The sequence below is a fragment of the Ochotona princeps genome, chromosome 4 (assembly GCF_030435755.1).
Source record: "Ochotona princeps isolate mOchPri1 chromosome 4, mOchPri1.hap1, whole genome shotgun sequence".
Taxonomy (NCBI): Eukaryota; Metazoa; Chordata; class Mammalia; order Lagomorpha; family Ochotonidae; genus Ochotona; species Ochotona princeps.
In genome coordinates, this window is record NC_080835.1 from 1,937,782 (window position 1) to 1,950,198 (window position 12,417).

Genomic DNA, 12,417 nt, shown 5'->3' on the forward strand with positions numbered 1-12,417 from the left:
AGCCTCCTCCAGGGCACCGCTCGGCGAGGCTCAGGGGCTGGGCTCAAGGCGGTTACAGCGGCAGCACCCCAGGGCTCCCCAGCCGGGCACCTGGTCCTCTGCCCTCAGGTGACTGCTGCTGGCTTGCTGGGACCTCAAGCCTTCCGTGCAACCCCAGCACCCTGCAGAGGAGGAAGTGGGCTCCCCAGCGGCAGTGGGCCCGGTGTGCCCTGTGACCAGCGCTCTGCTGTGTCGTGTGTGTGTGTGTGTGTGTGTGTGTGTGTCAGTGTGTGGTAGTTCACACCCTCTCCCTGCCCTCGAGGTGCGGGCGGGTGGACAGGTGGCCTGGCTGGGGATGCAGGGCCATGTTGGGGCAGGGCAGGCAGGGCAGGGCGGAAGGAGGCTGGGGACACTGCAGGCCGTGAGTGGGGCCTGCAACCGGAGTGCAGCCTGCGCCACCAGGCCGGCCTCAGCCCTCGCACCTCGTGGGGCTCTGCCCTGGTGTTCCCCACTCCCCGCCCAGGGCTGCCTGGTGCCCAGCATGGTGAGAAGGTGATGAAAGGGGCACCCAGGGGTCCCCAGGGAAGGCAGCGCTGGCTGCACGTGCTCTTGGTCAGAGCACCACCAGCACCCTCCCACCAGGGCCGTCCGTGGACCTGGCCTGTGGCCCCATGATCGGCTTGCTCCTGTGACATCTAGGCTGCTCCCAGCCCGGCAGCTCGGGGCTGTCCTCAGCAGACCTGGGGCTCCCGGGCCAGCACCCCCCCATCACAGCCACCCACCATCACAGCCACCCATCCCCAGCTGTGAGACACAATCAGACAGCTGGAGCCTCCCGGTTCTTACAGACCTCCGGCCAAGGTGTGGGTTCTGGGGGTTCACAGGGCTGTGGGCGGAGTCCCCGAGGGTGCAGGGCCCCGAGGCAGAGTTGCTGGGGAGGGGGCTGGAGGGCAGGGGGAGCCGCTGCGGGGCCCCGTGCGGAGGCTTACCTTTGTCCACTAGCGAGAGGCCCAAAAATGCAAAACAAAACAATGTTAGACGCACATTAAGGACTCACACCCCGGGGGGCTCCCATTGGAGGCCACAGACATGGGGGTCTCCCAGCATGCGGGGCAGCCCGGGGCTGTACGTGGGCTGGGGTGGGCGAGACGGGCGACTCTTACCAAGCTCCTCCAGCTCCGAGGTCATGGACTTGGAACGCAGGGTGAGGGCCGTGGTCGGGGCTCGCTTTGGAGGTGGGGGTGCTGCAGAGCGGACGAAACTCGGGTGAGGGGCCGGCCACAGGCGGCCCTGGGCCCCAGGCGCAGGGGGGCTTCCCCAAGGGCGGGAGCTGAGGGGAGCCCCTCCCACGCCGCCGTGGTCCCACCTTTCTTCCTGGCCGTGTCGTCGGGGTCCAGGTTCCGGCTGACCGTGACCACCTTGAGGAGCAGGTGGTTCCCTCCTTGGCGGATCATGTTCACCACCTGCCTGTGGCCGACCTTGACCACATTCTCATTGTTGACCTGTGGGGACACGGTGGTGGGGCGTCCGTGACCGCAAACCAGGGCAGGCTGGCCTCGGGGAACCCGAGTGCCCCAGGACCCTCTTGGGCACCTGGAGATGGCCCAAGTCACCAGCCACGTGCGACAGGCTCCTGCTGTCCAGTGTCTCCAGCACTTAGCTGCTGCTGCTGCCCGGCTCTGGGAACGCACGTCACCTCCATGTGGCCCTCCTTCAGTACCCGTGCCCCCACCTGAGGCCCCAGGAGGCATGAAGCTTGGCCAGCCAGGGTCTCTGGGGGATGGGTGCCTTACCCTCCCGTCTGTGACCCTGGGGCTGCCTCCCCACGGACTGTCCCCACGCCCAGAGCACGTGGGCCCGTGGAGCCTGCTCCCTCCGCTGGCTGACAGGAGGTATAGACTTACAGCGCACGGTTGGGCCTTGAGCTCCCATGCTCAGCCAACTGGGTACACCCCCAAGCGACACATCCATCCTTGCCCGTGCCCACCATGGCCTCCTGCTGGCACAGCCCGAGGCTACTTCCCATGGTGTCTTGTTAGCACCTGGTACCCCTCCCATGCCCACAGAGGTCGCCACGGGCTTGGCCGCTGCCTTCTGTGTGGGACCTTCTGCCAGCTTCCAAGCAGAGAAGCAGGCCTTGGTGACCTGTCACAGACAGACACGTGGCACCACGGGACCCTGGGCAGCACCTCTCTCGGTTCTGTACTCTGTGCAGCCCTGTGGATCGCGAGTTTGGCCTCACTGCCACTCCTGCCGTGTCTGGAGGTGTGGGCAGGTCATCTGGCCATCTTCTGGAGCGTGTGTTCTCATGGGGTGGGGGTGTGGGGAAGGGTGCCAGGGCACGTAAGGGCACAGATGTAGTGGTAGTAAGAGAGGAGGGGCCGGGCCCTGTGGCAGGGCCACAGCATCCGGCTCTGGTGGCAGTCCTGAGCTGCGAGTGGGTGAGAATGGAGACCCCTTCAAGGAGCGGGGTTCAGGTGCCAGAGCCTTGGGGAGCCGTGGAATGGGAGGAGTCTGATCTCCATTAGACCTGGTGGGGCGGGGCAGGGGAGGCAGGAGGAGGCAGGGGAGCAGGAGTGGCAGCAGAGGGCAGCGGGGCAGGAGTGGCAGCAGTGCCATGAGACAGGGCTGTGGCCTGAAGGCAGGGCGGGAGAGGAGGGACCCACGGGAGGGCAGGTAGGACTGGGGCACCGGGCACTGAGTCTGCTCTGAGCAGCCATGAATGCAGGTGCCATCCCAGGTGTGGGCAGCACCGCCCGGACACAGCTGCTGTGTGCCCTAGGCCATTGCCCAGGCTGGGCCAGCCCCACCCCGCTGGAGACACTCATAGCCAGGCGCAGGCAGCAGCAGAGAGAGTGCCCTTCCCTGCTGCTCACCCTCGGGGCTGCAGTGGGGCACGCAGGGAGACAGTGTGGCTGGCACAGGCCGGTCAGCAGAGGGGCTCATAGCTGGGCCTCACACTCCAGTCCCTGAGAGCCCAAGCTGCTTACTGAGCCATGCAGCCCTGACACAGCCCCTAGTGCCTTCATCCCCAGAACCTCCTGTGCCCACGTACTCCTGGTCGCAGCCCTTGGCTGGGTGTGTCAGGCTGGAGGGTCCCAGGCAGACACTGTGGCTGTCTGGGGCACATTGGGGTGTGATTTGCACGCTGAAGGTGAACCTGGGCCTGGACGAGCCCTGCAGACAAGTCCATGGCCACAGCCTTGCTCATGCCCTCCATGGCCACACGGCCTGGCAGATGGAGGCCACTGCAGGCCCACACGTGGGAACCTGGAGACAGCTAGGCCGCTGGGCCTCCCTGCAGACCAGGTGGCCCTGAGGAGCCGGGCTGCAGCCACGGATACTTTAACTCCTGAGGTGTGCCTAGCCCGGCCCCCACAGGTTGGGGTTCCCGGATGCTCCTCCCTCTCCCAGCAGCCTTGGGGGAGTCCATCGTGTGCCCATCCAGGGGCTCAGCGACACCCTCCTCCCAGGGTACAGACGGTCCTTGCTAAGCCCCTCCAGCCCACACAGCGCCCCACACCCTGTGGGGTCCTGGCTGTGTCGCCCCTCCAGGGACCCTTGGACAGAGGTCCCATGAACAGCCTGCCCCATCGCTGCTAAGCCGGGAGGAGGGCACTGTGCCAACAGGGTGGCACAGCTCTACACGCCCAGGATGCCCTCCTGGTCCCTGAGGGCATCCTCTACATGCCCAGGACTGCTGAGGGACTGGCCCTGCCCACAGGGGTTCAACATGTAGGGCATGGTTTTAGTTTCCAGCAACCTGGGGACTCCGACTTCTGCAGTGCAGTGCCAGCTGGGAGCTGAGCAGCCTCCCTGCTGGGAGCCTGGGCCCAGTGTCACCTCCCTACACCTGTGACTCAGTGGCTCACCACTGGTTTTGGAGTCTGGGAGAGGGCCAGACGGCACAGTGCCCTACCCACTCTCCAAATCCATCGAGAGGATTTTATGAAATGGATTCTGATGCGCTTGGGGGTTAGCAGGTGAGTGGTCTTAGTTTCCAAGACCCGGTGTGTGTGCCGGGGCCAGGGGTGGTGAACTCTGCCCACTGGTACCCGCAGAGGGCAGGGACCCACCACTGCCTGACCGAGGAGAGGTACCCTGCCCACGGCATGAGGCCTCACACCTGATGGACCTTCCTCAGCTCCGTGTCAGTGCACAGCCACAGCCCCATGTGGCGGTGGCCTGACCGTCCCCTCCCCTGCTCTGAACACCACTTCATGCGGCACCCATGGAGGGCAGAGCCAGGGGCTGCCAGGTCCTAGGTTCCCCTGGGTTGGCAGCTGCTGCCAACAGTGCCAGTGGAGCCTGCCCTGAGTGTGCAGGGACACCCACTCCCACAGAGGAGCTGGGCCAGGGTAGGGGCACACAGAGCTGGTGCCACGGCTGGAGGGCCTCCCCCCACCTTCCCCCACTTTCCTGGCAGCGGGGACAGCCGACCTTGAGAACTTGGGGTGGTGAGGTTCCTCCCAGCCAGCCTGCAGTTCTGGTGTGCGGCCACCAGAGGGTGTGGGTGCTGGGGGTCAGGCGCAGCAACAGGCCACTCTGCCTACACGGTGGGCAAGGGGCCACTGCCGGGCAGAGGGCAAGAACCTCGCCTGGGACCAGGCCTTGGTGAGAGCAGCGTCACGTCCACTGCTCCTCCCCGTGTCTCGCCTCACCAAGCACCTGCTCCCGCCCCGACTCGGGTCTCAGTCGAGATGTCTGTGTATAGACAGCTGTGACGGTCCGTCCCCCCGGCAGCGACACCCTGCGCGGCAGGACCGCCCGATCTCGTCTGGCAGTGCGTGTCCCTTACAGTGTGCCCAGAAAGGCCCACAGCAGGCTCCGAGGAGCTGTGTGGTGCCGCCCTCACCCTCTATACCCCACTCAAGTCCAGGCCAGGCCACGCCCAGGTCCTTCACGACTGTGAGCAGGCAGTGCCCACGGTGCTCCGTCTGTGTGTCTGGCCTGAGCGGGACACTCTTGTGTTTACCTGCTTAATCTCTGAGGCACGTTGACTAGCAAACACGTCCCCAGTGACGCCCGTCTCCTCGTAGAACCTCAACACCACAGGGATCTCTCCCCACGGACTTGTGGGCAGCTGGGGCCTGTGCCACCCCAGCAGTGCCCCTCAGGGCCCTCCACCCTGGGCCAGTGTCCCCGACCCCAGAAACGGGCCTCTTGGTTTGACACTTCCCACTCCTCCCCGTCTCTCCTTCACCGTTCCAGCCCGCCTCTCTCTGCCTGCCTGGTGGTGGATAGAGCCACTCCCTTGCCGCTGCCTTGGCCGGTGCAGAGCTCGAGGCTGGAGGTAAGCTATAAAGGCTGCATAAAACACAAACCCCAGCTCCACACGAAACTGAAGCGCTTTCCTGAAGCCCTTGGAGACAGCAGGAGGGCAGGTGGGTTTTGCATGCACATGGGAGAACCGGAAGCCTTGGGACACAGACGGGCGGTGGTCACTGCAGCTCTGCAAGAAACTGTTGCCTCACTAGCCGGTACAGTCCAAGGGGCAGGCCCAGAGAAAGGTTGGGGTGCAAACTGCACCCCGCTACCTGCCCTGGGCTGGAGTTTGAGCCCTGAGCACACAGAACATGGCTATGCCCAGGCGCCAACCCGTGAGCTGCCACCGCAGGCCACACGATGGCTGGCAGTCTGTATCTAAGCAGGCTAACTAGCCCAAGCCAGGGTGCGGATGGGGCAGGGGACACAGGGAGCCTCGTCCGAGGACTGTCAGAGTCTGGGGCCTCCCCGGGTAGCACACGAAGCATTTGGGATATGGTTCTAACACACTTCGCAGAACCATCGCTGTTGTAGCAGCGAAAAAAATGAAAAAAAAGGAATGGATGAACACGTTGGCACGAAGCATACGAGACCCCAAAGCTACAAATGTCCCAGAGCGGCCAGCGCCGCAGTGCAGGGCGCAGGCCAGTGTGCGGAGCGGAGTGAACGTGACGGCCGCCCGACTGTGAGCAGACAGCAAGGAGGTGAGGGGAAGCTGGGCTCGGGGCCCGAGGGACAGTCTGGAAGGCCCAGCAGGGAGCAACCCGCGTCTTCAGGGCGCAGAGCAGAAGGGTCGGAAAAGCTCCTTGATCCACGAGGCAAGACGTGGAAAGGGACAGCATCACACCGCTGAGTGACCAACAGGACAAACACGGGACGATGAGCCCCGGAGCAGGGGCGCCGAGTGTCGTGGGAGGGAGAGTGCCCTCGAATCCGGGGTCCTGCGGGGGCCCACTCAGGGAGCCGGCAAGCCGAGGGTCCTGCCTCTGATAGCCCGTGTCCCGAGAGACGCTGAGGGTAGCCGGTCTTGGACACAAAGCACGCCCAGCAGCCAGCGCCCACCCATCCGGGGTACGGCGGACACAAGCCCTCCTCCCCAAAAAGAAACACGTGTGAAACACAGTACATGTATGAAACACACATGACCGTCACGGTGCAGAGGAAAGGCCTGCCATGGGGTCCCCGACGTGCAGCTGCAGCAGGCGGGGCGAGGAGGCGAGGGGTACGGGATCCTTTGCTGCCAGGAGGGTGCCAAGGGCAGCGCTTACAGCACTCAAGGCAATGAACAAAACCCACAACTGCCAGAACCCACAGGCAGGCAGAGGTGGCGGGAAGACCGAACACGGCCCGCAGGAAGCCATGCGGGACCCAAGGGGCCCCAAAGTCCTGGGCTCAAAGAGCAAAGTCAGAGCTGGCACCATCTGAGTCCAGCGCCCCTTGTGGAGGGACAGACGGCCAGGTGGACAGCACGCAGGCCGCTGGCCCTTGATGAAGGAGTGAGGACAAGATCCGGGCGTGGGCCGGGCTGCCCAACACCAGCCGGACACAGGCCGGAACCCCAAAGAGGCCACAGGCGCACACATGAAATGCAAACCCACCCATTCCTGGGCGATGTCACCTGGAGGCCATCCGGGTGATCTGCCCAGCGCTCTACTGAGTGAGTGAGGGGATGGTGGCTGCTGTGGGGGGACACTGACCAGACCCCCAGAGGGATGGAGACTGGAAACTCACAAACCAATCCTACAGTTCAGCCACGGGCAGCCAAGTTCAAACACGGGCCAAGTCCTGAGACACCTTGCCCTTGCCAGGGGACAGCACCTAAGCCACGGTGACACCAGTGTCCACCAGCCAGGCTGGCTGGGCTCCCCAACACCATCAACGGTGGGTGCCGGTCACAACGCGGGGCCATGTTACCACGTGGGGCCACACGACACTGACCACTGCCGGTGGGAGCACCAAGCAGCCCAGCCAGGTGGGAGGACGCGTACATAGCCCACCATGCCCTTAGCTCTGGGCACGTGGGCCCACACAGAGACCTGCTCACAGGGGTCCGTGGCCAGTGTCCTCATCCACCCAAGTCGCAGACACAGCCACAAGCTGGCGTGTCCGTACAAGGAAACACTGCTCAAGGACACAGACATGGCTGCCAGGGGAGGACTCTCATGTGGGCATGACCAAGTGAATGGAGTCGCATGCTGGGTAGGTGCCACTCCATGGCATTCCAGAGGGGCAGCAGCCGGGATTGGTGGAGGCAAGGATGGGCGGGGCTGAGAGGCCTGGCCACACTGGACGCTGCCCCGTTGGGTGCTAACAGTGGGAGACATGTCCCTATGACGTGACCCACAGACCTGGGATGGCTGCCGGAGCAGCTTTGTAGCCCTGGGACGTGCACGGCCAAGATTTGAGTCCTGCCCTGCTGGGCCATCCAGCTCCCTGCTGACAGCCCACGGAGTCTGACATGTCAGGCCCTGGCCATGTGGGAGACTCGGATAAAGTCCCTGGCCTCTGGCTGGTCCAGCCCTTGCTGGGCACTGACCAGCGGGTGGAAGATCTTTCTGTCCCTCCCTGTAATTCTTTCAAAACAAATCAATCTTGAGAGGAAGTGGAGACACCAGTGTACTAGGGCACATACGTGTGTACGTGTGTGTATTTGCACGTACAAGGCATGTGCACATGTGTATAAAAGTGGACACACACCAGGTGGCTCTGCAGGCCAGACGGAAACCTGGGGGGACAGGCAGCGCCACCAGGTGGCACCCCATGCCCTGTACACCACGCAGGCACTCGTGTGTCTGCACTGGGAATGTTTCAGGCCAGCTGCACTGGGCGCTCCCTGCTGTGCCCACGGAGCCCTGCCTGGGGAGCTGGCAGGGTGGCCTCGCAGCAGGTGGCAGGGGCGCGAGGGTCTGCCTGCGTCCCATCCCAGACCCTGAGTTGTGGAGGCTGGAGGCAGGCAGGCCTGGCGTGTTGGCCATGGCTCCCGAGGAACGCACATGCCACACTCGAAGGGCGGGCATGCGGTGGCAGTGTGAGGTTGAAGCTCCCCAGAAACACTGGGCACCATGGTCCACAGCAGTTCTCCTAATTGTGACCAAGTGCTGGCTGGCAGGTGCAGAAAGGCCTGTGGTGCAGGCAAGATGAGCGGGGTCATGGCCACGCCACGCATGGCCTGCAGGGACCTGCTAACCGGCAGAAGCCAGGCCCCAAGGCCATGCATAGGACATCTCGCCCAGGCTCTGGGGATCATCACCTCACGGAGAAACACCCTGCCCTCTGAGTGGCGCCCCTACACGCCTTGCCCCTGGGCACCTGCCAGCCCTGGACAGTACATGCGCACAAAGTTAGCCCAGCAGCTCTCTGCTGACCCCTGCTTGGCTGTGGGTCTGCGCCCACCCACATGGTGCCAGGCCTGCCCCTCGTTCTGGGTGTGGGTCTGCGCTCACCCACATGGTGCCAGGCCTGTCCTTTGCTCTGGGTGTGGGCCTGTGCCCACCCACATGGTGCCAGGCCTTGAGACGTCACCATTCCTTGCACCCTGGATCCTCTCGTTGGCAGGCCCACTACCTCCCGGACTGTGGCTGCCCCTGCAAAGGAGGAAGGACAGCTAGCACCTGGAGTTCTCTCCTCTGGGTGCAGAGACTCACTGGGCCCTTGTGCAGCCCTGGAGACAGGTCCTGACCATCACTGCCCACAGATGGAGCCACAGTGGAGGACCAGGCTGGGCCTGCACTTACATCAGGCTCCGGTAGGCGTTCTCTGCTGGGCTGGGTGGGCTCCTGAATAAGGTCAGCCAGATCAAAGCAGGGCTGCGGGGGCATGTCATGTTTCCATGAGTGACAGCTGCACCCCCAGGACTGCAGATCCCAGGAGAGGAGGATGTGGGTAGGGAGGGGAGCCCCATTCCACGTGAGCATCTGGACCCCAACTTCACCGAAGGCGAGCTGCAGGCCAGGGAGTTCGTTCAGGTCGGATAAGGGCTGGGGCTGCCAGATTTCAGAGTGAAGCCACGGAGGGACAAAGATGGGGCGCTGGGGCCCTACCCAGAGCCCAAGGACAGCTGGATGGGGGCCTCTGGTGGGGACATGCTGGGAAGCTGCTCCCCTTCTCCCAGCTGAGCAGGACGGGGCTGACCTGGATGGAGGGCAGCCCCCCGGGCAGGCTGGGCAGACACACAGGGCACACAGCCCCCCGGGCAGGCTGGGCAGACACACAGGGCACACAGCCCCCCGGGCAGGCTGGGCAGACACACAGGGCACACAGCCCCCCGGGCAGGCTGGGCAGACACACAGGGCACACAGCGTTTCCATCCTCCCCCCACAGTCACCTGCTTGTCCACACCCTCATCGGACCACCTCTCCATCCGCCCACCCGTGTAAGCTCGTCCTCTCTCCACTCACCCACCCACCCATCATCCACCTGCCCATCTTTGGGCAGGCATTAGTGGTCCACTCTCTGAAGTCGAACACTGTGCAAGGTGCTGGGGAACACGCAGCTCACGGCCCTGCCCCTGAGGGACGCAGGGCGCAGGAGGGCGGCCAGTCATGGGGGGCTGTGTCCACTGCAGGGCTGTGAGGGGACAGCCTCCAGCGCACAGGCCCCAGGGGAGGGGAGAGGACCCAGGTACCCGGGGAACTTCCCTCCTGGGAAGACTCCCCATTTCCCAGGAGCGCCCAGAGAGCCCTGCTGCTGGGTGCACTCCGGAGCCTTCAGTGGGCACCCAGCTGCCCAAGGCCACGGGTTCCCAGAGAGTCCCACTGCTGGGTCCACCCCAGAACCACCCAGCTGCCCACGGCCACGGGCTCCCAGAGAGTCCCACTGCTGGGTCCACCCCAGAACCACCCAGCTGCCCACGGCCACGGGCTCCCAGAGAGTCCCGCTGCTGGGTGCACTCCAGAGCCTTCAGCGGGCACCCAGCTGCCCACGGCCACGGGGGCCGCCCTTTCCGTGGGATCGTTTCTGACCCGCAGCCAGCAGGGCTGTGAGAGGACACGCCACCACTCCTTATGCAGGCCTTCCATGGCAGTCCCAGGTGGCAGCCTGGGGACCTCTGAATGCCCTCATGCAGGGACCCTGGCTAGTCCCTGCAGGCAGTGGCCCTGGAAGCACTGTGGGTGGTGTGTGGCAGGGGGTCAGGGCAGGCTGCTGGTGTCAGCTGAGGTGTGTGACACAGGTCCCTGCTGAGTGGCTTCCCTGAGAGCCCCTGGCTGCTGACTGACCCCAGAGGGCGGGACAAAGGCTCCGGGATTCACCTGTGTCAGGAACTGGCCTGCAGGTGCCTGCTGCCATCAGACCGTAGCCATGTGGCCACACACCTGCAGGTCAGGTGCTGAGCCGTGACCGTGACGGCTGCGGGCATTGGCGGGGCTGGGGACAGGGCATCACAGGATGAGGCCAGTCTGTAACCGCCCCTGCCCGTGACAGCTCCTGTGTGGACACAGCCAACAGACCCACCTCCTCTCTGGGTGTCGACCTGTCACACCTGCACCCCCGTCGTGCCCTCAGCTCCGCGAGCCCCTGGCAGAGCCAAGACCCAGTGCCATGGTCAGATGTACCTGGGCTTGCATGAGGCGGCCAGGCCTGGGGAAGACAGGTCTGGGCCCTAGTACCCTACCTGGCCTCATGGTTCTTACCCATAAATGCAACTGTCCCACACCTGCCCTTGAGGGGACCTCCAAGTGCAACCCCTGCTTGGGGGCATCGGCTGGCTGCTGCGGCTCCTCAGCCCGGGTGGGGCCAATGTCACGCCCCATGCCAGTCAGCAAGGCATGCGGGGCCACCTCCTGGTAAGTGACGTCCTCCCACACGGCCCCCCACCCCAGGGCTGGGCACAGGCCGGCCACCGTGGCAGTGAACGGGCCTTCCTGCCGACAGGACTGTGACCTGGCGCCGCCACCTGCTGCGATTGCACGGGTGAGACCCCAGCCTGCCCCCACTCCAGGTGACCCACACCTCTGCCCACTGCCTGCAAAGCTGAGGTCAGCCACCTGCCAGGGCAGTGCTGTCCCCAGGCTGATGGCGCGGGCTGCAGCCTCTGCTGGGGACAGAGCCTCCACGGCTCCTGCGGTGGCAACACTGTGTTGTTCCTGCAGCAGACGCCCCAGTGAAGGGACAGCCGGAGGCCCTGGTGGGGGTGGAGCGGCAGGCGAGTCACCACAGAACGAGCTGTTGGGGTGGGGGGAGGAGGCCTCAGTGGAGAATGCTGCCCAGTTCCACAGTTGCCCAAGCCTGAGCCCAAGGGGCAGGCCAGGCGCCCCCCGAGAGGCAGGCGAGGGGTCCCTGAGGAGCAGGTGAGGGGCCTCTGAGGGCAGATGAGGGACCCCTCGGGGCAGGTGAGGGACCCCTGAGAGGCAGGTGAGGGGCAGGCAAGGGGCCCCCGGGGATGGGCAGGCCAGGCGCTCCCCGAGAAGCAGGCGAGGGGTCCCCCAGGGGCAGGTGAGAGACCCCTGAGGTGCAGGCCAGGAGTCTCCCCCAGGAGTAGGTGAAGGCCCCCCCAGGGGGAGGCGGGAGGTCCCCCAGGGGCAGGAGAGTTGTCCCCAAGGGGCAGGCAAGGCATTCCTGAGGGGCAGGCAAGGGGCCCCCAAGGAACAGGAGAGGTGCCCCTCAAGTCCCTGGGTCTGCTTGGGGGCATGGGGTGTCCGCCTCCCTGTGGTCCCTGGGCTTGTCCATGACTTGGCACAGGAATCCCCAAGGTCCCTTTGCCTGTGGCACCACTCGCTGGGTGGACCCTGCCCTGTGACTGCCCTGTTACAGTGATGGCTCCTGTCCACTTCTCTTTGTTGCCAGTCACCACCCTGGCCGGCCCAGTCGGAGCAGGTGCCTCTGAGGTTACACAGCCCCAACCCACTGGAAGGAGGGGCAGACGGACCTGCCGGCTAGACGTGTGACTGAACCCTGGGTGAGAGGTGCCCGCTCCTCCCCTTGGCCTAGGCTCACAGCACAGCCGCCCATACCCTGGTGAAGCCCGTGCCCGAGGTCCACGGTGGCAAAGCGCCAGAGCAGAGATGGGCATGGCCCTGGGTCCCCGGGTGATTTACTCTGAGAACTGGTTGTGTTGCAGCTTGTTGACAGCTGCCAAGAATGCCCAAGGTCGGTGGGCGGCATACACGTCCCTGATCCATCCCCCACCATGACCCCATGATCGGAGAGCTGGGGTGAGATCTGCCGGTCTCCTTG

General features: G+C 64.8%; 1 protein-coding gene across 2 annotated transcripts in view; it reads right to left on the reverse strand.

Moving 5' to 3' along the window:
• Positions 1–12,417, reverse strand: part of SHANK2 (SH3 and multiple ankyrin repeat domains 2) — a 308,953-nt gene that overhangs the window by 19,870 nt on the left and 276,666 nt on the right. For both annotated transcript variants that reach the window (XM_058662689.1, XM_058662688.1), the window contains 2 exons: positions 1,346–1,481; positions 1,143–1,223 (listed from right to left, as the gene is read on the reverse strand). In XM_058662689.1, coding sequence (XP_058518672.1) covers positions 1,143–1,223; positions 1,346–1,481 — 217 coding nt within the window. The remainder of the gene's footprint in view (positions 1–1,142; positions 1,224–1,345; positions 1,482–12,417) is intronic.